This window comes from Lotus japonicus, chromosome 5 (genome assembly GCF_012489685.1).
Source record: "Lotus japonicus ecotype B-129 chromosome 5, LjGifu_v1.2".
In the NCBI taxonomy this organism is placed as follows: Eukaryota; Viridiplantae; Streptophyta; class Magnoliopsida; order Fabales; family Fabaceae; genus Lotus; species Lotus japonicus.
In genome coordinates this window covers 12,017,568-12,039,369 of record NC_080045.1, presented here as the reverse complement: position 1 = coordinate 12,039,369, position 21,802 = coordinate 12,017,568, and the positions used below count along the sequence as shown (strand labels likewise).

The 21,802-nt window shown below is 35.9% G+C and overlaps 2 protein-coding genes across 15 annotated transcripts; one reads left to right on the top strand and one right to left on the bottom strand.

The window, feature by feature from the left end:
* Positions 1 to 1,560: 1,560 nt before the first annotated feature.
* Positions 1,561 to 10,899, top strand: LOC130717246 (two-component response regulator-like APRR7). 9 transcript variants are annotated; one of them, XM_057567410.1, is made up of 10 exons: positions 1,561 to 1,812; positions 1,908 to 2,032; positions 2,199 to 2,664; positions 4,221 to 4,382; positions 4,493 to 4,626; positions 5,128 to 5,307; positions 7,717 to 7,897; positions 8,710 to 9,064; positions 9,157 to 9,961; positions 10,558 to 10,899. In XM_057567410.1, the coding sequence occupies exons 3-10, from the start codon at positions 2,316 to 2,318 to the stop codon at positions 10,663 to 10,665; spliced, it is 2,274 nt and encodes a 757-aa protein (XP_057423393.1). In that variant the 5' UTR covers positions 1,561 to 1,812; positions 1,908 to 2,032; positions 2,199 to 2,315; the 3' UTR covers positions 10,666 to 10,899. The 9 variants fall into 9 exon arrangements, with proteins under 9 accessions (XP_057423393.1, XP_057423392.1, XP_057423390.1 ...); XM_057567409.1 differs by having other exon boundaries at positions 1,564 to 1,812; positions 1,914 to 1,976; positions 2,248 to 2,664; positions 8,698 to 9,064; XM_057567407.1 differs by having other exon boundaries at positions 1,564 to 1,812; positions 1,914 to 2,032; positions 2,248 to 2,664; positions 8,698 to 9,064.
* A 748-nt stretch (positions 10,900 to 11,647) lies between these two features.
* On the bottom strand, positions 11,648 to 21,304 carry LOC130717245 (uncharacterized). 6 transcript variants are annotated; one of them, XM_057567399.1, is made up of 18 exons: positions 20,886 to 21,300; positions 20,550 to 20,619; positions 19,494 to 20,291; positions 19,254 to 19,400; positions 19,028 to 19,141; positions 18,592 to 18,650; positions 17,914 to 17,980; positions 17,714 to 17,765; positions 17,527 to 17,619; positions 17,339 to 17,422; positions 16,802 to 17,220; positions 15,777 to 15,838; positions 15,288 to 15,357; positions 14,381 to 14,461; positions 14,146 to 14,247; positions 13,097 to 13,221; positions 12,366 to 12,429; positions 11,648 to 12,054 (listed from the first exon to the last, which is right to left on the bottom strand). In XM_057567399.1, the coding sequence occupies exons 1-18, from the start codon at positions 20,930 to 20,932 to the stop codon at positions 11,965 to 11,967; spliced, it is 2,544 nt and encodes an 847-aa protein (XP_057423382.1). In that variant the 5' UTR covers positions 20,933 to 21,300; the 3' UTR covers positions 11,648 to 11,964. The 6 variants fall into 6 exon arrangements, 2 of the variants coding, with proteins under 2 accessions (XP_057423382.1, XP_057423383.1); XM_057567400.1 differs by lacking the exons at positions 11,648 to 12,054; positions 12,366 to 12,429 and having other exon boundaries at positions 13,106 to 13,237; positions 20,886 to 21,303; XR_009012280.1 differs by lacking the exons at positions 11,648 to 12,054; positions 12,366 to 12,429 and having other exon boundaries at positions 13,184 to 13,221; positions 14,343 to 14,461; positions 20,886 to 21,303.
* Positions 21,305 to 21,802: the final 498 nt, after the last annotated feature.

Here is a 21,802-nt window from a genome sequence, read left to right as displayed (position 1 = left end):
ATGAAATTTTTTGTATACGCCACATCGGAAGATGAATAAACTATATTAGTGAAAGACACTATATATTTCACTCAAACTTCTAAGGTATTAAGTGTATGAATCATTTCACTTATATACTACTTAACACTTTATTTTTCATGCGACGCGAGTGTTAGTTCAAATATATATGGGTCTAAGGTAGTTGTGTGGGCTAGCTGATGGAAAACCAACGTAACGATTCCCTAATGAAATGATTACTCGAGGAAGAGACTCTACTCTGTTCCTCAATACAGGCTTCTAAGCCACTTCAGAAATCTCAATGATTGTTATTGAGAGATTCATGACGAAGTAGGACTAACTAATTAAGAGAACAACTAAAATGCATTAATAAAGGCTTAAAACGACTGGATATAAGGCCGAAAGCCATAAAATTGTACATAGAGTAATGTGTTGAAAAACTAAAGGCATGAAAGTAAACGATAAAGGTAAAATACATGAAATTTGTATTTATTGTGTGAGTTATGTTTTTACAAATGTCCTCCCCTATTATAGGGAGTAAATCGACTAACTAAAACTGTTGAGAAACACTTAACCACTAACCTACGTTCTGCTTCTTGCAAGTACTGATAAACCATGAGGTGCTAGAACTCTATCTCTCTTAGTCAGCATGAAAGCTTTGGTTAAGTTGTTCTTCCTCACTTTAGCTAGTTCATATGTGGAAAACCACCCTTCCTATTATTAAGGAACTGACCCCATGCCTATTATGCCGATGCAAATATTCTATAAGCCCCAAAAGATCTTCTTCTTTTTTGTCCAAGTCTCTGAATTTGTCCACGAATCTTGCCCAAATCTATGCTGGCTTTTACCTACCCACTTCAACAAGTTACATCAACAACTAATCTCCTGTCCTCGACTACTTCTGTAAAGGCTGGTTCATAGGTTATAGCTAGACTGTCTCTTTGACTATTCAAAGTAGTCGTTATGTTTTTTAGGTGCTAACAACTCACACTTAAGAATTCTCAACAATCTTCCTTCAAGCGTAATCCCTTTAGTGGATTACAACTAATTCTACAGCCACTAGTTAAGACCTGATTAATTCTTTCAAATTTCAAGAATTAATGTCACTGACAACCAATATAGAAAGGGGTTACCATTAGCAATTTGAATATTTTGGGAATCTTTCCAAAATATTTCATGGCTGAAGAACTTGTATCTTTGAATCTAAAACAAGGATCCTAAAAATGGAAAAAAGAAAGGAACACTTATTTGGTTATGTGAATTGTGAACCACAAAAGTCCATTACCAAAAATAGTATCTTTCGTCCATCACTCATCAAGATTCAAGGTTATCATTGTCATTTCCGATGTAACCCAAACTACATGAACCATGGACATTCCTCCAGGTGTACGTCTCCAAATCAAATCTTCAAGATCTTCTCGATTCCCATAAGCACCCTGCTTTAGATTCACCCACGTCAGCATCCACCCTGGAAATATCTTCCTCCAGCGTGGCAGTTCTGGAACATTCCACGCCTCCACTTCGTCCACGTCACCAACCTTGCCCCTCGCACTCCGCACCCACTCAATATCTTTCTCTTCTCCCCCGACATTATCTCCTTCCTTCCTTCACCTTGGTCAATCTCTTTTCACTCCCATTCAATTTCAAAATTGTTCTTCAATTTTCTCAATTCTCAACTATTTTTCTGAGAAATTTATTTATCTCAATTCAATTTTAGCTTTGAAATTCACTGCAATTATTGTTCTTATGATGATGTAATCCTAAAAATGATTTAATAATGGCTCGCTAATGGCGATTAATCAAGCTTCTGAACTGGTAATTAACCCTCCTCTAATTCATTAATTTCTTGCTCTGAAATCTTAATTATTAGTTAATTACCTTGTTTCTATTTCTAATCCTTTTTTTTCTAGTGTCAGCTGATTAGCATAGAGAAAACGATGCACCATTTCTGGTTCTGGATATTCTTGTTTAGAGAAAAGGTACCGTTACACCTCTGACGATTCTTCTTCGCATGAATAACTGTTTTCAATTCTCGGTAAGTTTTCAGTTAAGCTCAATTAGGGTTTTGAAGATATAGGGATTAGTCTCTTTTCACTAGATCCATGCTTAGATTAGATATATTTGATTTTCAGTTCTGGATATTTTTTTGTCTTATTTGCATAGGTCTGTTTTTTTTTTTTTTTTTTTTTTTTTTTTTGAAGTTGATATCTAGTGAATTGCTGCAATTGCGTGTGGTTGGGGTTTTTGAAGATTGTAGCATGTGGTGTTTTACTCTTGATGGCGACGGGTTGTGAATATTGTGAGCTTGGGCATTTTTGATGACAAGGGGTGGTCAGATGAGTGTTGATGGCGACAGTAAAGAGGCGAGTAATCAGCGTTTACGAGATGGGAAGAAGAAGACCTCGGATGAAGGAGTTGCGGGTGAGGGACGAGGTTTGTGTGAGGGTGATGAAGTGAAATGTAATGGAGTGGCGGAAGAAGTTAAGGTTGGACAAGGGGGGAATGTGGAATCCTCTTCTGTCCAGCAGCCCATGCCCCAGCTACAGCCTCAAGGGGTATGTTGGGAGAGGTTTTTACATATTAGATCTCTTAAGGTCTTGCTTGTGGAGTATGATGACTGTACTCGCTTTATTGTCACTGCACTGCTTCGCAATTGTAGTTATGAAGGTTAGTTGTTATATGTTTTTTATTGAATCCCTTCCATAATTAGTGCTTGTAGTTGTATGATTTGATGAAACAAGAGAAATAAAAATCTCTCTGAACCGTGTCTTCAAATTATTGCTTGTAGTTATATTAATAAATGCATAACATTGCCACGGAGATCATTGAGTATTTAACCTTCCTTTACATGTGTGATGAATTTAATAAGCAAAGTTATGAAGATGCTTAGGATAATGCAACCCTGAGAGCTAAGGGAATTACTCCCTCCATTCCAAAATATAAGTTGTTTTAGCATTTGTACTATGTTCCAAAATATATTATGTTGTTTTGCAAATCCAAAGCATTTTTTCTCACTTTCTTCCTTCTATACCCTCATTTAATATTATATCTCTTACCTACTACCTTCAATTTTCACCTATCACAACTCTCACTATGCACTTAACCAATAATCACATTTCTCTCTTCTTAATAGAACTCAACTTTAATTAGGAGTATTTCAGTCAAAATATTTATCAAATGATGAGTTCTTAATAGCCGCGCATAACCGTAAACAACTTATATTTTGGAACGGAGGGAGTAGTAACTAGTCTGTCTTTCCTTGTGATGTAGATTGTCAGACTATGATATTTCCTCATACTGTAATTCAATACTTACTGTAGGCTTGTTCTTAGGATGTATCATATTGTTAAAAGCAGTGAAGGCCTTTGTATATTAGGTTGTTGTACTCCTTGTTGAAGTACATGCTTGCTGTCTTTCTGTTCTGTTTCTATGTTAGGCATTCACTTCTAGTTCTAGGTTAGATTTCTTGCTCTAGGGCACACTGAATTTGCAATCTTTCTTTGTTTCATGCTAAGTTGGTCTACTAATTAGCTGGCTTTTACTATTTTTGTTTAATCACTGTGTGAGAAGTGGCAAAGGCTGCTTTTTTCATGATTTTGTGATCAAACATCAAGAAATCATAATTTACATGTTGAATCCTTTGTTCCTCAGTGATCTATAATCTATAATTATAATGGGGATGTGTTATGGTTATGAATTGATACGAACCTTGGGAAAACCATACCGTAGAAACTAGCGGGTTTAGTTGGAGAAGCCAAGGTTTTATAGACCCCACACTAGAATCCCATAATTCCAATGTGGGACCCAAGTCCCATACTTTGCAATTGGATCCTAACATGAATATGTAAACTCAAAGATAAAGAGGAAGTAATACAATTCATAATTTTCAGCTAAAAAGCTGTGTTTTTAACATTTATATGTTAAAAATTTGTAAAAAAAATGGTAGGAAAACACTATCCAATACATTCTTTGTTATGGTCTGAAATTCATGTATTTTCCACCACTTAGGGTGTGGGTCCCACCAAATGGAGAGTGGGAGTCACAATTTATTGGTATTCACATGACCTTCATCCAAAAACAGTGTTAGAGTGTATGTTTCTAGAATTGGTCAATATATTAACTTTATGAGCAAGTATTTTACTCACGACATCAGGATAATTGTTTTATTTAAAGAGTATAATATTGTTGTACCCATGATCTTAGTTGTGTGTGTATTTTTTCAGTTATTGAAGCGGCAAATGGATTGCAAGCTTGGAAGATATTGGAGGATTTGACCAATCATATTGATCTTATTTTAACTGAGGTAGCAATGCCTGGCTTATCCGGCATTGGTCTTCTATACAAGATTATGAGCCATAAAACACGGAAAAATATTCCTATAATTAGTAAGTTTCCAAGTGCTTATAGATCATTTGTTGGAAGCATTTTTTTTTTGTCATCACATACTTTTAAAGAGCTACTTTTTTCTATGGCTTCTGATGGGATTGGTGTGCAGTGATGTCATCCCATGACTCTATGGGTTTAGTCTTTAAGTGTTTGTCAAAGGGTGCTGTTGACTTTCTAGTTAAACCCATACGGAAGAATGAGCTTAAAAACCTCTGGCAGCATGTTTGGAGGAGATGTCATAGTGTAAGATGACTTAAATTTTCTTTCCTGATTTTACACTTCCTAATTTATTTTTCTGTCCAATACATTTCTATATATTAAAAAAAGTATAGGGATATTAGTATTCTGTTGCCTTTATTTGAAAGAGCTTATTTGAGCTTATCTTATAGCATAAACACTTATGCAAGTATTTTGAGCTTATTTTCATTAGCTGCTCAATTTAGCTTATGGATAAGCGCTTATATCTACCTATAGCCTATTTTGAGCTTATTTCAATAAACTTCTTAATTTAGCGTATGAAGAAGAGCTTATGCAAAAAGTGCTTATTGCTATAAGCGCTTAATTAAGTTGGCTACCCAAACACACATGGAGACGTGGCATTATTTTAAGATTAGTTTCTATGTGAGAACCACCAATTTTTTATAATGCGGATAGAATTTTGCTCCTTGTAAATGACTCATTAGGAATCATGCTTAAAATAATTTTCTTGATATAACTTAACTCATTTCGTTTCTTTCCCCTCAGTCTAGTGGGAGTGGCAGTGAAAGTGGCACACAAACTCAGAAGTCTATAAAATCAAAGAGTCTTGAGAAGTCTGATAATAATTCTGGAAGCAATGACGAGGATGATAATGGAAGCACAGACTTGAACAATGGGGATGGCTTGAATAATGGGGATGGAAGTGACAATGGTAGCGGTACTCAGGTATAACTTTTATATTTGTGATATTTTGCTGGAAGAGCTCGAGTGCATGGACTAAACAGGCCTTAACCTCAAAATTGGGTTTGGTGGATGTCTTTTTTATATTCTGTTTTGTATGTTAGTTCATACATTCTAAAATTTTATAGAGACACGCTTTATCATATGACAATTAGTTGGATTCTAGCCAGATCTTTCGTAGCCGGCTAGCTGCCCCTCCCACTAACTGCTTTATCCTCTTATGTTTTTTTCCTTTTTTTGTCAATATAATATGCTAGGCATAGAAAAAAGATCTAACTGAGAAGCGTTCTCACTAGGCTGGACTACATAGTAAGAAGGCACGGTTATGAAAACCAGCAAGGAAGGATATCAACAAAAAAAAGTCTCTCTCCTCTAATTATATTTTACCTTTAAACAGTCAAAGATGGTTCAGAAAGTGTTTTGTGAACACTATGCTACTCGTAAACCACCTGAGGATTGGATCCAGAAATAATTTAAAGAGGGATTGAAAATGCTTGAGCTAAGATTTTATAAATAATTATGATAAATGAGCTAGAGAGGATCTGACTTGTCAACTGAACCAACCAAGGCCACTTCACGGTTCGGTTTGTTCGTTCAATCATGGCCGAGAGAGTAATAAATAATCAAATATATATTTTAATATTATATAAATATTAACATCTTAATAAATTAATTCAACTCAAATTGAAAAGCATAATATGTTTTATTAAATGTATAGAAAACTAATAATTAAAAGATAGCAACACTATAAGTTTATAAACATATTTATGTTATATAAATTTATTTAAGTATATCTTCATAGTATGTCATATTAAATATTTCGAGTTGGACCATTCTCTGCCAAAATGACAAATTCAAGTGGAGAGTTAGAGATTATAACATGGAAAAGGAATTCACGAATGAGCGCGTTTCCCTTGCCATAACCTGATTGCTGCAGTGCATTTCTATTTGGCAAGAAAGTCTTCCCTATCAGGCAAAATTCAGATGAAAAGTCACCCTATTATCTCGAGACAGCTCGCCGGAAAAAAAAACACAATGAATATAGTCTGAGTTTGTGTAGTAGCTTATGTGATGCTGAAGACTTAGGCAAAAGATGAAGGGTCTTGGACCCAAAGCTGAAATATTTGAGCTAGTAGAAATATTATTGGGGGTAGCATCCTTGCCCCCTCATACGACTGAGTATCCAAGTAAGTGTAAACTAAAAAATATCACTCAGCTTCCATTTTATCAGAAAAATGGTCATGAACACCAAAGATGAATGGAAAAAACAGAAAATATTACTCAGCTCCCAAAGCTGTAAACCCTAGTCTAAGGCTGAAAAGATTCCCAAATAATGCAGATTACCCCCTCCCTCAACAACCTCTCTTAAAGTTCTTTTTACCTTGCTTTTGAGTGGTTTTAGACTTTTAGTTGCATGGTTTTGTTAAAGATCTATGACCTTCATTGCTATTATGAATATTTTATGAATCTTAAGTAATATTTATCATTTCACTAGTACTTATATGTATATTGTATACATTTTATAAAGGTTATATACAAAATTTCAGTGTAGCCACCCTCCCGCTATAGCACTTTTGGGGCCAGCCGCTATCCAGGATGGATAGCTATGATCTCAAATGAGAATAGGTGGTTACATTATACATACTAAGGCTCTCCTATTAAGGAAACAATTTGAAAGAATAAAATCTGTACAAATCTCCTTATATCAGTTATACTTATACATATCACATGAATATAGAAATAAATATCTCATGATATTATCATGATATTACAACACTAAGTTTAACAATAAGAAATATATACAATGGAGAGACCACAGGTGTGTCCACCCTTCCATTGGTACTAATCTGATGTATACGGCGATGAAATTAACCACACTGAAATTATATTCTAAGATGAAAATTTGCAATTGTGTAAGTATCAGGTTCTCTCTTTTATATCATGTAGAAATGGTTCACTTTGATAGCTTCACATCTTTTATAACCAATGAACCCAAACATTCTGATGTGGGAAGTTTTTATTTCTCAAATTGGCACGTTCTAGAACAAATTGTGGGTTAAGTAAGATGAATGGCTCAACCTGTTTGAATAATTTACTTCAATCATAGGTGGTTCATGACGTTGCTGTTGTCTGACTAGAATGAAATGTAATTATCACTTTCTAGTTTTTGAAAATGTAAAGGACTAGAAGCCTAAATATTTTAATATGTCACCCATTAATACATCAAATACATCAAATATTTCAAAAAGGAAGCTAACAGTTTAACAGCAAACACCACAACAAGCCATCAGTACACTGGTTAAAACTAACTAGTAAGTATTGTCATAAAGAGGCCGTGTTCAAATTCCGGTACCAAAAGCTACATGTCAATTTTGTCATATTCTCCTGCTGCAGAGTTCCTGGACCAAACGAGCTGTAGAAGTGGACAGTCCTAAACCAGTCTCCGAGTGGGATAAAATAACTGAGGGCCCTGATAGCACATGTGCTCAAGTGGTTCACTCCAATGCTGAAATATGTGAGGACAAGATGGTTCCTATGGCCACAAAAGAGTATCCAGAGCAGGAGGAACAACATGGTAAGACTAAGTGCACTGATCTTCCTTTCACTGCATTAACTCTTTCTTACTCAAGAATCACCCATATAGCATGTGTGATGCTTAATGTAAGAATATGGTGTGTTTGATGAACCTTTTTATTGTATTAAGTGTATTGGTCATCTCGCTGTACAATGAACATGAAATCATGTCAGAACATAAGTTTGTTTGGTCTTTGAAATTTTCAAACCAATTCTTGCATAGCATTGAGTCATTGACTTACTATTTCATTATCATGTTACTCTGCTTTTTGGTTTTCTGTTAGGGGTTTTATTTTGGCATCACGTGATTCTTGAAAATATATTTAGATTTTTGGTGTATTTCAGATGAACTTTTAACTGTTTTGATCCATTGAGTCAAGACTTGACAAAGCAAAAATCATGACTTTGTTTTGTTAACCTAGTACTGTAAGGACAATAATTCGGAGTGCTCTTTCCTATGCTTATGTTAAATTCCTAAATTAAAAATGCTTCATCCATGCTTGAATGTTTATTTTGCTCCTATACTTGTTCAATTTCTTATGGTTGACCATTTAAAAATGCTTCAACTTCTTGTGGTTCACACCTGCTGATCTCATTCCATTAATGTCTAATCCCAATCCTAAAGTGTGGGCGACCAACTAATCACATGCATTTTTGTACTTGCGTGCATATGCATATTATATCTATTTGTTTCGGATGATGTATTGTATTTCATTCTTTACTGTGGACATTGTCATAGAGATGATAGTATACTCAGTAGAGATATTGACGTGATTGTCAACTATATGAATGGGGTTCCAGTCAAAACTGCAGGTTCAAAACATAGCAATGCCCTTGATGTAGCCCCCCCTAAATTCAATGAGCAAATTTATAGAGGACAACTGGATCTTAATTGTGAGAATCAGTCTAGCAAGCTAAGGTGCAAAGGTCTTTCATTGTCTGATGCCATTACTAGCACTTCTGATTCTCAGATGCATGGCGCAAAATTTGAAGCCCTAAATAGAAGACCCAAGTCCTCAGACATTGAAAATAAAGGTACTAATGATGATGAAGAATTTCCATCTCTTGAGCTCAGTTTAAAGAGGCTAAGAGGAGTTAATGATGCTGGGATTACAATTCAAGACGAACGGATTGTTTTAAGACGTTCTGATCAATCTGCTTTCTCAAGGTATGATGATATGGTGTCATTATTTTGTATTGTTTTGAAATAATTTTATGATTGATAACTGTATAATTGCTAAATGTCTTCTCCTGCTACAGATACAATGCAGCCTCTAATACTAAGAAGTCTCCCACCGGATGTGTTGGAAGCAATTCACCTCATAATAATAGCTTAGAAATCACGAAGAAAGATTCATCTCGTGACATTCAATCCCATTCTAGCGGCAATCCTCCTAATCAGAACTCAAATGTCGCCAGCAATAACATCGATATGGGTTCCACTACTAATAATGCTTTTACTAAATCTGCAGTTAAAAGTGAGCCAGGAGTGGCATCAGAAACTAAATGTTTGTACCAAACATCTGCTTTCCAGCCTCTAAAGAACAACCTTATTTGTGCCTCTCAACGAGTTATCGTACATAATACTGAAGATACAACAACACCAATGGTGGCACCGCTTAAAGTAGATACTCATAAGGATTCTGCAACTCAGGACTTCCATTTCCGTCATGAAAACCATAACTGTATTGCTAATAGCGTACAGCACCAGCTGCCACCTGATCATGATGCTGAATCTTTAAAGAAAATGGCTGTTACTGCTCCGCATTGTGGGTCATCAAATGTGGTAGTTGAAGGTAATATTGGAAATTGCAGTATCAATAGAAGTGGTTCAGGAAGCAACAATGGAAGCAATGGACCAAATGGGAGTAGCAAAGCAGCTAATGCTGGGGGGACAAACGTAGGAAGCAACAATGGACTCACTGGGAATAGTGGCAGTGGTGATGCTAGTGGGAGTGGAAGTGCCAACAGAGTAGATCAAAACAAGGCTTCTCAAAGGCAGGCAGCCCTAACTAAATTTCGCCAGAAGAGAAAGGAGAGAGAGGAGAGATGCTTTCATAAAAAGGTAAATGACCACAAAGTATATAATGAGTTATTTAAATCTTTTACTATGATATTGATAGGTACTGAAAATTATAGGTCTATAATGGAGTGGAGACTACCTCCTTCACCCAGATATCATCCTCTGTAAATACATAATACCTCTGTAAATACATAATACTTAGGAAAAAGGCAGAAAAAAGAAATTGAAAAATAACAATCGGGTCCTGCGATGCACATGAACTTGAATGAAAGGGAAGAAAGATGAATATTCTTTTCTAATGAAAAATATATAAGGATGCCGATGATTACAATATATATAGGCTACATCTAATCTTCCTAATTAAGGGAGTACAAGGAGTTAATATCTAATAAAATGTGTACAAATCAAATCTATTATAATTAGGCATGGAAATCAAAAACTGATAAATGTATGTCAATAGGAAATTCAGCATTTTAAAGCAGGACCAGTTGTGCATATGAGTGATACATATGATCTGATTGTGGGAAGGGATGCATGCGTGAGAGTGGATCAGACTAATCCTCTACAAATTCTAGTGAATCTCTTGTTATCTTTTGTCATAATGCAGTATGTAGCTAATTCTATGATTTCTGTTATAGGTTCGATATCAGAGCAGAAAGAGATTAGCTGAACAACGACCTCGATTCCGCGGACAATTTGTTCGACAGTCCTCAAACGAAAATGCAAGTGGGGCAACAGATAGCTGATTCAGAGCATTTGAAACAGAGGCTTTGAAATGGAGATATGTGGAAAAAGATGGAGAAGCCTTCATGTAATTTTGGAATTTTGCTGTCTCTCTCTCTCTATTGTGCTAATGTATAAAGGACTTGTTATTCCAACAACTTGTTCATTTGGAAGCTGAATTAATCTAATGTTGTGAGATTGTTATGCTGATTGGATGCTTAGAACACTTGAATTTAGCGACTCAATAATTTCTTTTACTTTCTCATCGATTCATAGTACTGGAAGAATCAATGTGTGGTTCTTTTATCAATTGGTTACTTCTTGTGTGACTAGATCATGATCCAGCAAAAAACAGGTCGAATTAAATATGTTAAGCCAAATCTAACCAGCACGAAGAATCTACCATGATATTTAGTTAAAAATCACTGCATATGTTTAGGGTGGGGCTTTGCTTGGGGTTTGTTTTGCGATGTTTATTTTGGTTCTTGGGGTTTTCCTTCGCTTTTTGGTGGTCTACTCTCTTTTTGTTGTAGTAGACCAGCTGTGCTTGTTTTCTCTCTTTGAGAGCCTTGTTCTCTAGCCTTTTGGTTATATATTCTTTTGCTTTCTAAAAAAAGTAACAAAAATAAAGATTGACCGAATGAGCCTCGAGAGCGTCTAAATGCTGAAGCTAGAGCTTACATTAGTGGGTTTGTTGGCATTGAAAGAATATTTGAGGGATTGTTAGCATTGAAATATTATTTGTTCTAAAGTAACTTTATGGAAAAAGACAAAATATGCATAATTAAAAAATTGTGCACAAAATCGCTTGGAGGCTATGGATGTACTCTTATACTCTTATACTCTTGTTGTCATAGAGCGTTGTGAGCAATTGTGCACAACATCGCTTGGAGGCTATGGATGTACTGGGGTTGCATGGTGTGTATGATTGTATAAAACTAGTACAGAACTTAATCCATGCCATAACAAATGGAGGGCATTCATGTGACGGGAACACATTACGGCTGTGTAATCATGCCATGTTACCAACGACGGCGTAGGAGACAGTATATACCTTCTACAGCTAATTATCTATCAACATAAGAATCAATTCCGGTTTTAATTTAGTGAAGTGGATAGAGAAAAAAAAATGAGGGAAATAAATCTACCCGTTTTGGAATTTGATGATGATACAAATGGATTCTTACCCTAAATTTCAGTCAACTATCTGACATAAGGAAAATTTAGCACTGATTATCAGAAAACAGCTAACAGCTCCTTAGTTGACAGAAGAGCACCATCTTGGGAGGTTCCAGACTTCTAGAGGCACTGCTCTGCATGTTCTATTTACCTTGTTCTTGGTTATTGGATTCTTTTCTCGGAGTGACACTGTCGGGCAAACTTTCGTTGGATTCCTCAGCATTAGGTTTTCCCTGTTTCATAGGAAGTGAAGGGTTACAAACAATAATAATGAGCTTCTAGCTGCAGAAAATGGCAAAGTCCAATCAAAAGTGACATGTTATACAATTTCTATAACACCTCCACGCCAAACAGTAGATACAGTTTTTGGTTCAAATAATGCAGTGAGTTGAATTTTTTAATGTCAAAGAATTGCCAGTTAAGCTGACACACCATCTAACGGTGAACTCTTCTGAATTCAATTTAGCAATCCATAATTGTAATCACATGTCCTCTGCTTGAGTACTAGTCATTGGGAGAAGGGTGGACATGGAGAAGATTTTACCTTGTTTCTGTCACGCCAGCCAAGTCCAAAACTAAGTAGGCCAATCTTCCGTGAGGGACCAGCCCTACAAAAATACCTCAGTGAAAATTGATTCAAAAGAATGTCATCCCTAACAACATACGGATGTGGAACATCTCACATCAAATGCAACACGCTCTTTATGTTAACATCCCTTCCCCACAAATCTATTGATTGCATCTTTGGAAACTCGTTCGAAAACCACGATGAAGGAAAAATCATGGTGGACAAATGCATGACACACATTTTATATTATTAAGATCCTTCAAGAAATATATATCTGGCTACATATATATATATATATATATATATATATATATATATCTGACTAACATCAAACTTAAACCCTCTTTATAAACAATATTAGAAAGATTCCCATGTTAGGGTCAAAATTATATTGGCTAATCTTCTTTCCAATAGAGTTTGTTGATAGTTGTAATTAGTTCAAGCCTTTCAATGAAGCCTAGCTGCTTAATTGCTATTCAGTTTCATCAAGGAACCTCAACTATTAAGACTATTTCTCAACAATAAAAAATTCGAGCATTTCATGAATCAGTGTTTAATTGGCGAGACACATACACGGAATTACAGAGGTCTTTAGATATTAGGTTCCAAGAACTTGCAAAGGGGAATTATGAAGAAAATAACAAATTATTTGGACTAGAAGAGGAGAAAGTTTCACGCATAATCTAAAATGTTTTAAAAAATTGTACCGTGGTGAAGAAAGTGCTTTGGATTGACCAGATTCGTATGAAAGGGTAGCCTCCAACATACTTTCTGCCATAACAACCCGCTTTTGCATCTCAGCGATTGATGCCATGGCCTTCTCATACTTATCCTGCATATTCATTATACTGGAAATAGATATAAGCATGCCTACTAAGATCCTAATAGTTAGACCAGCGTGATTGCTTCTTTCTGTGTGTATTCGGATAAAAACAGAGAAAGTGGAATTTTTTAATATCAGTATTTTGGGACACAAATAATCCAGTCCCCCCCCCCCCCCAATAAAAAAATAAGAAGAGAAGAAAACCTTCATCCACAACACATTGTAGTACATTCATCCAAAAGAATATGGGCAAATTGAACTCACATCTCCTGAGATTTATCATGATTGCCCTGATCTCCCGTCTATTTTGTGAAATGCACTGACACCCCCTCATTCGTATATCATTTAAAATAATAGAGGGGTGCTAAGTGTTATAATGATAAATCTAAGGGGAAGTCGGTGCAATAATAATAAACATCAGGGAAGGTTAGTGCAATGATCCCAATAAAATAAGGGTGATTAGTGTCTTGTTAAATAATAGAGGGGAGGTGAGTGCTACAATGATAAACCTCAAAGGGAGTTCATGTAATTTGCCAAGTACAAATAGAAATAGAAGATGTAACAGCAAATGTTGAGTAATTTACAGTTATTTTAGTTCTCAACTTCCCATGCTTGCATCCATTCTATCAAGCAAAAGCATCAATAGGGACATTGCTTACATAGTTGCACGGAAAACATATATAAGAGTACCCAAACCAGATATCGAACTTTAGAAAAATATATATAAGGCCTCCAGTTTTCCACTAGGATACTTTCCCAATATCATCACGATTAAGAAAATGAAGTTAATGTTGTAAATCTTTATATTTTATTTGGAAAAAATTGAGTTGATATTCTAAGCACATTTCCATACAGGAATTTTATTCTAGTTGGCGGTATACTGTAAAAACCAATGGCCAGAGTCACAGTGGTATATGAAGGGGGAGAGGTTACCTGAAGCACGTGAACTTCATATTTCTGAGCTGCAAGCTCGTGTTCTGCTCTTCTGCGAGCATCTTCAGTAACTTTTTGGTCCTGCTCTAGCCGCATTAGGACCTGTGGATGAAGAAGACTTAAAAAAATTCTATACAACATATATAGAAATTTTTCTCAACTTCTATTTACTTATTCATTTTTGCATATAAGCTTACAGAAATAGACACTGGAGAAAACAGGTGCACACTAGAACCTGCAGCATTGCAGCTTCTTGTTCTTTCTTATCAGCAAGGGCTTGTTGTAATTCAGCTACCTCCTGCTCCAATTGCTCAACCTGCACGATCACAAACATATTTGAAATAGCTTTCCTAGTGGTTGTCTCTTATAGGGTTAACTAAAAATCCTCTCCTGTGATTGAATGATATGTACATCAAGCTTATTTATATTGATTATATTAATAAATACCCTAGGCATGGGTTCAGTAGTATCATGGCAAATCCAAGATATATCATGAGTTACATTAACCCTAAAAATAGGTGGATAAGGTTAGAGTGTAGTTATCTAAGTTAAAAAAATTTCACCTTATTCTTTCTGAATTCTAAAGCAAAATGCAAATTGACATGAAAGTGAGTTCATATCAAGACACTATCAAGGGTAAAGTACAGAACACATTTTATAGTTATAATTTGATCCAAGGGTATCTATTAAAAAATAAGCAGCTATGCTTTATGTCATTGGATCATATGCAATAGGGACGAAGAAGGGGCTTGCATACCAGGAGCCGCAGCAGTTAATTTAAAATAAGCACAGTACAATTTGATATGCTAAAAGCTTCAAATATATCAACAACCAAGCCAAATATAACTAGATGGAGTTAACTACATCGATCAAGCAATGCCATGGGGCACTATAAAAAATTAAGTTTTCAATAAATCCATCTGCAGTTTTGCAATGGTTTCTCATCAAGTATTTTTAGTCTTATTCTACCTTTCTTAATCAGACTATCTTCCATTTAAACCGCTTGACATTTATAGAAAAATGAGGTCGGGGGAGGGGGGGGATTGACTTCCATTAGTAGAAACTTAATAAACCCAAATACCCAAAGAAAAATCCGTAGAAAAAAAAAACAGAAAGATAAATCCTCCAAATGTTGGATATACCCTTGCACTCAATTGCAGACGATTATCTTCCTTCACCATCTCCATTAAAGCTGTTTCTAGCTCCTCAGCTCTGTCCAAGGTTTGAAATACGAGCATGGAAATGAATTAATTGTCTTCGTAAGCTAACAATAGAATCTCACAATACTGAATTGAATATATACTGTTTTCATATTAATAAAGCAACATGGGGAATGGAAGGGGGAAGATAGAAATAGCACATCAAAAGTGCTAAAGGTAATGCATTATATAGATTTGAACACTTTGATTTACAATGAAGCAGACCTGAACATAAATACAGTAAAACATTCAAAATATTCACAATTTTATACTCTAGCGACTTCACACAATTTGAAATTCCTTCATGACCTTAATTTATACTCTAGCAATTTCTCGCAATTTTATAAGTAGCAGGCTGAAGAAAAAATCAATTTGTCTTAAATTCTAAGAATTGTTTCGAGAATTAGAATATGAAAACTGTAAGATAATAACCTGAGTATAGCAGATCGTTTATCCTCCAGCAATCTGCATAATTCAACCTTCAACCAAACCACCTGCACAGAAGCTATTAATGATCATTTTATGGTGGATCCTTGGTGCACCCATTATTCTAGTAAAAAGTTGAAATTCAACATAAGGTAGGTGAGCTTGTGCATTGTCCACGCTTGTGTTGTAAGGGGTGTGTCAGAAATATAATATAAAAATAATTCGTGTGTTCACCCAATAGCTTAAGCTTTTGGTATAGTTAGTTCATGACAATTTGTTAGGTACACATATAGTAATTCTATATACTAATTTGTTATCTTTTTCAAGAAAATTAAAGAAACACTTAAAGAAACGCATGCGTGTCTCCCTACAAGGCAAGAATTTTTATAAATCATTGTAATCATATTAAGTTTGCATCTGACTGTGGTGGCACAAGAAATTAAATATATAATGCTATTTATACTCCGAGATAGACAAGAGACATAATGAATTTAGGGTCTAATCTGCAAAGCATTGGAAAATTATTAATCTTCAAAAGTAAAATTTTCTGATGCATAAGATCTAATTCTGTTTTAAAGGGCAGACACAGAAATATAAAATCAACAGATAAAACACCACTGAAGATCCAGCATGTTTCAGAGAAAACAATTTAACATCATCCTACTCTAGCTCCTTTTAAATATTTTAAGTGTATCTGAGTGAAATGGAATACAATATACCATAGGCTGGGAAAGTCATAACATGAAAGCAACGACTGTAAAAAAAGTTGAACTTAAGTAATCAAGCATGTTATGAACTGGAGCAAATTACTCATGTATTTCAGATTCAGTGTCTAACGTCACATTGTAAATAGGGCAAACACCTTTTACCACCGCACTATCAAGTTAACCTTTAGGATGGAGAAAAATAAAAAAAGACATCTTTGAAGGCATTTAACATACTAAGGTTGATAAACTACAATCTACTTCACAAACATTGCCATATTTTTTGGTGATGGAGGACGAAGTGGGATGTTGAAGAGGGGAAGCAACCTGTTCCTGGAGATCAGGTAGGGAATCCACTTCTGAATCAACATTAAGGCTATTGAGAAGTTCATCTAGACCAGAGGAACGGGACTCGAGCTGCACATTCTTATCAGTTACCATATCACCTCCTTCAGTGGTTTTTTTTTCGTCTACCAATGACTCTGGGCCATGCTTGAAACTATACAATTTAGATGCAAGCCCTTTGGAATCCTTCCAAACTCGTCCTTTCCTTGACCTTTCTTCTATAACATCTAATACGGACTGTCGGTGTTTATCTCTCAGTTCCTGCAACCTTGCCTCAGTCACAGCCAGATAACCCATACAAGCAGTAAAGACAAGCTGACTGCTATCAAATGTTGAGCCAGCAAGTGATTGCAATAGAGTAATTGCATCACCTGCATCTGTTGTTGTCACTAATGCAGGACCTAATATAAGAGATGAAAGTTTTATATAATTTAAATGATCTGAACAGTAGCATAGTTTACTTAACTACTTACATAGACTACTTTGCAGAGATTAGATTCAACAAAAAAAACTCAATACCATATAATTCCATTAGAGCCAGCGCTGTTCGAAATAGCATAACACGGTTCCCTTGAAATAGTATCACATCCCAAACTCGAAGAACTGAGATGGACAAATAGAGCATAATGTAACATATTGAAGAATATACCAAACTCAACCAAAGATGTAATATTTAAGAAGAAAAAAACGCTCCAAATAAATCCCACCGCTTTCCCATGGAATCATGTTCACAAAGATTGATAGAAACCAAGGTCCAGATATCCATGCCACCTGCACTCCCAAGTAATCCAGATGATTAACTGCACCAACAACATCAATGGAATAAAAAAAACTACCCAAACTAATACATAGAGACATTTTAAGTTACTAAAGAGAAAAGATATAAATACGAACCAAGTTTAGGAAATCTTTCACGCATTAATTCCTCAAAAACAAGCTGGTCCACCTGACAAATTAAAAGCTTCTGTGAGTCTGTTACTGGCAAAGAGAATTACATGTCAGTAAATACTATAATTATCAGACATGCAATTCTGACACAGGAATCAGGATAAAAAATGTTTTTCCCCCTTTTTTAAGAAAAAGTTGATCCACACCTGGGATTCTATCATTTCCTCCGTATAATAGCCTTCAAAATAATCATCAATAATTCCAACAAATGCCCTGAGATATTCCAATAAAAGTGGGATTATATGAACCTAAGACAAATCAAGTACTTTGATAGAAGACCTCCACTGAAGACGGTTTAAATTAGAAGAATAAGCAGGGAAGTGGGAGATTATAGCTCTAAAGGCAATAATAACTGTAACACAAGTTACACAACGACATTCTTAACTGTTAGATCTTCTGATTACAGTTAGTTAGCAAGCAATTATAGGGAGAAGGTAGTTATAGAAAGCTGGGAAAATAAGAATTCAAGGTTATCTCGTATTTTGCGAAACATTTCTAAGGAGAGTCGCCAGGTCTTTCCAACACCTGGATACCAACACCAGTGCTGTATTGACATTAGTACAAAACAAGGGATTCAGTTCAACAATGTTATTTTGTTGTATTTTTTTGCCACATCCTTCTGATACAGCTCTAATATGTTGTGTTGTGTACAAAACAATAGAAAGAAGCAGTCATGAATAGATAACATTTTTATAAGATTGAGTTTCCATTATTATTAGTTACCAAAAGGTAAAAGTGAAGAAGGTTTTTCCTTGGAACAACTATTGTCTGTGCTGAAAAGAGGGACTGACAAGGGGACTATGAGACAAGCTTCCCAAACCTACCAAAAGGCATTTTCTTCTGGCATAAGAAGCAGCAATAAACCAGCAAAGAAATTCATTGCCTGCATGTATTTCGATAACAAAACTTAGATAAAGAATATGATGATAATGACAATAATAGAAATTACCAGCAGTTAAGAGACTAATACCACTACGGCCACCAAAACAAGACTCACACAAACAGGCGCACACACACTGTTAGGGTTCTAAATATTAGGCAAATTAATAGTTGGCCTGCCCTGCGATTGGGCCTGTATGACAACTTTGGTTTTCCCAATGGCACACAATATTTCAGTTTATTTTAACCCTTTCAAGGAATAAACTTGTTTGGACAGGGATGGAAATTCTATGAGCAAATTTTTTTTCATGAAGCTTAAATTTTAGGAAGTAGTAGCTGAATCAGTATTCACCAAAAACGATTCTTTTAGTCTCCAGTTACCTGACAGTACCCAACAGAGGGATTATGTCGAGCATATGCTAGAAGTACACGCCTCAAGGAATTCCTGCCATTTTCGTCCAAAGCAGGGTGACCTGGGAAAGTTCGTGGTATGTCCTGAGAAAAGAAAGTGTGGTTTAGTCTAAGGAGAGAGCCAACTTGCAATATAAAGAAAAAGATGCAGCACCTACAAATCAAAATAAAGTCCAAGGCGCATTCAGCTAATGACCTTCTCAATCTGCTTTCTCCATTTCCCTGCTGCTCCAGACATAACATCTTTCCCCTTGATTTCACAATCGTTTGATTCTTGAGTTAACAGATCATCATAGTAGCTCTCCACCCTCCGTGTCTTCACACCTACGAACGCTTGCCAGACCTATAACAAAAATATTGTAGTGTGGGGAAGGCTGCAGTACTTTTTTCCCAACCAAACTAGGAATGTAAGTGAATTAGGAAGTATTGATTTTACCTCCCCTCTAAGGTCCTTTGGGACTCCTCCCTGAACAAGGGACTCCAGTTCTGGTATGTCTTGATCTATCAAGGCATTTTCTTCCCTTGAGCCACTGATACCACCATCTAGTGTAGCATTGGTCAATACCTCTTCCTGAATATTCTCATCATGAACCCCTTCTAAAGGTTCTGATTCTTCTATAGATGAAAGATGTTCATTACTACCATTTATCTTTTCACATTTCATATTATTTCCCTTCTTGACACGAGAACTCAATATTTCCTCAATGGCAGTAAGAGATGATCTGATTTCAGCCCAGCATTTAACCTTACAGGTCTGTTTTTGTTCTGAATGGTATAGTTCTTCTCCAGAAAGATTTCCTGTTACACTATTAGAAGCAGACTTCTTGTTACTTGAGTCATCCCCTTCACTAGCCCTCCCCGGACTAGTACCCTCTTTTATCTCAGTATCTCCAGAAGATGTCCTGACACTTGAGTCACATCCGTTGTCAACCTTATTTAGAATTGTCTCTTCTATTCCCTCATTACCTTCAGAAGTCTTGCTGCCACTTGAATCTTCTCCCTCACTAACCCTGACCGCATCAGTCTCTTTTTTTACATCCTCGCCTTCAGAAGAATTCCTGCTACTTGAATCATCCCCATTACTTAGCCTATGTAGATTTACCTCTTCTTTCACCTCGTTACTTTCAGCCTTCAATGTTTCTGTATATTTGATCTCAGGAGAACTTGGTTGAGTTGGTTTGGCTACCTGATTAAGAAAACTCCTCCATTTATCTGATCTTTCATCCTCCTCCTCCTGATATGATGAATATGTCAGTTTAGGGCTGATCTTACACTGAATTTGGGCTAATTATTGGTAAAACCAGTTCATAGAATTGCAAAGGATAACATAATTTATTTAGCTCCATTTTTTGTTGCATCAAAAGGCTAAAATATAATAAAATGAGTGTATTTATGCCCCAAAAAACTGTTTATACCGGTACTTTAATAAGGAATTGAAATATTGAACCCGGATCAGCAAAAACAGAAAACCAAACTGAAGTGTACTAGATACCTTGTAGATTAAAGCATACTCTCTGTATCTTTGCGCGTACTGAGGCCTTAATGCAAATCCATAAGAATCTCTGTTGACACAAACAAACATGTAATCATTGCTCATATTTGACAAAAAGAAGCCACATTCCATCATTTGGCAATTTCTAAAACCAAATATAGACAATAAAACAACAAATAAATCCAAATTTCCACCCGGATGAAGAAATCGAATCAAAGCACACCAAATAAGCGGCAAAATGGATTCACTGCAAAGCAGGGTTTTAAGTTGCGGTCCGCGTGGCCTGGATAACATAATTTATTCAGGCGCTTAGCTTCAACATATATGATGTGTTACCTGGAATCAACCTCCAACGAACGCTTACTCAATAAGGACAACAACATACTTGAACAACAGTTGTTACAGTTCTACAGCCCATAGCTTTCTCACTCTAAAAACCAAACTCACGGTGCATCAAAGCATCATCACGCACATTACACCGATTCTAATAATCACATTACATTTTCCAAGTTTACAGTGTTTGTGTGTTGTGTTGTTTCAGTTAGTGTGAAGTGTAACTGGTACAAGCGAAGAAACGCTCCAAATTGGACTGGATCCGAGAAAAGAAAGGGTTGAAGGACGCGTGGAAATGGCGACGAATCATACGCATGCAGATGCAATGCAATGTATACCTTTTGGGCTCGAAATTGTGGAGGAGATTGAAAAAGTCCGGCATGTGAAAGGATCACGGAGTTTCTTTCGGAGAAGATCAGAAGAATCACAGTCAAAAGGTAACAAACTCAATCTTCAGTCTTTCACTCTCTCGCTCAGTGGCGGAGCCAGGATTTTTATGAAGTCTGGGCAAAGTTATACGTAAGTCTAACTGCTCACACCTGCCGTTTGTTCCAAGGTTTTAAATTACGGTTGCGGTTGCGGGCATTACGTTGTTGCAGCGTGAATAGCCTGTTGCAATGACAAATATGCCGCATTCTCAATTAAATATCTAACCCAAACATATAGGTACAAATCCATACCTATCAGGTTCGTCATACGCTCCGGTGTGTGGTACGAGTACGCGATTTATAAAGTATTCGGTACAAAGGAGGTATACAGAGTCAGTTGTACATATAATTTGATTTTAACTTTAGAGATGTCGTAGAGTCTTATCACATTAAAAAATTATATACTTGAGAAAAATTGAAATCAATATCATCTTTTATCAATATTAAATATATTAAATCTGATCAAAAGTTAACAATGCGATAAGAATGGAG

Bases quoted from the DNA above. Each gene is read 5' to 3' on its own strand.
- LOC130717246 (XM_057567409.1), top strand. From the start codon at position 2,316: ATGACAAGGGGTGGTCAGATGAGTGTTGATGGCGACAGTAAAGAGGCG. The intron at 5,308-7,716 runs GTATAACTTTTA...CTCCTGCTGCAG, and splicing joins ACAATGGTAGCGGTACTCAG to AGTTCCTGGACCAAACGAGC. The intron at 7,898-8,697 runs GTAAGACTAAGT...ATGGGGTTCCAG, and splicing joins AGAGCAGGAGGAACAACATG to TCAAAACTGCAGGTTCAAAA.
- LOC130717245 (XM_057567399.1), bottom strand. From the start codon at position 20,932: ATGTTGTTGTCCTTATTGAGTAAGCGTTCGTTGGAGGTTGATTCCAG. The intron at 15,358-15,776 runs GTTATTATCTTA...AACCTTGGACAG, and splicing joins AAACGATCTGCTATACTCAG to AGCTGAGGAGCTAGAAACAG. The intron at 13,222-14,145 runs GTAACCTCTCCC...ATGAATATGCAG, and splicing joins ATGAAGTTCACGTGCTTCAG to GATAAGTATGAGAAGGCCAT.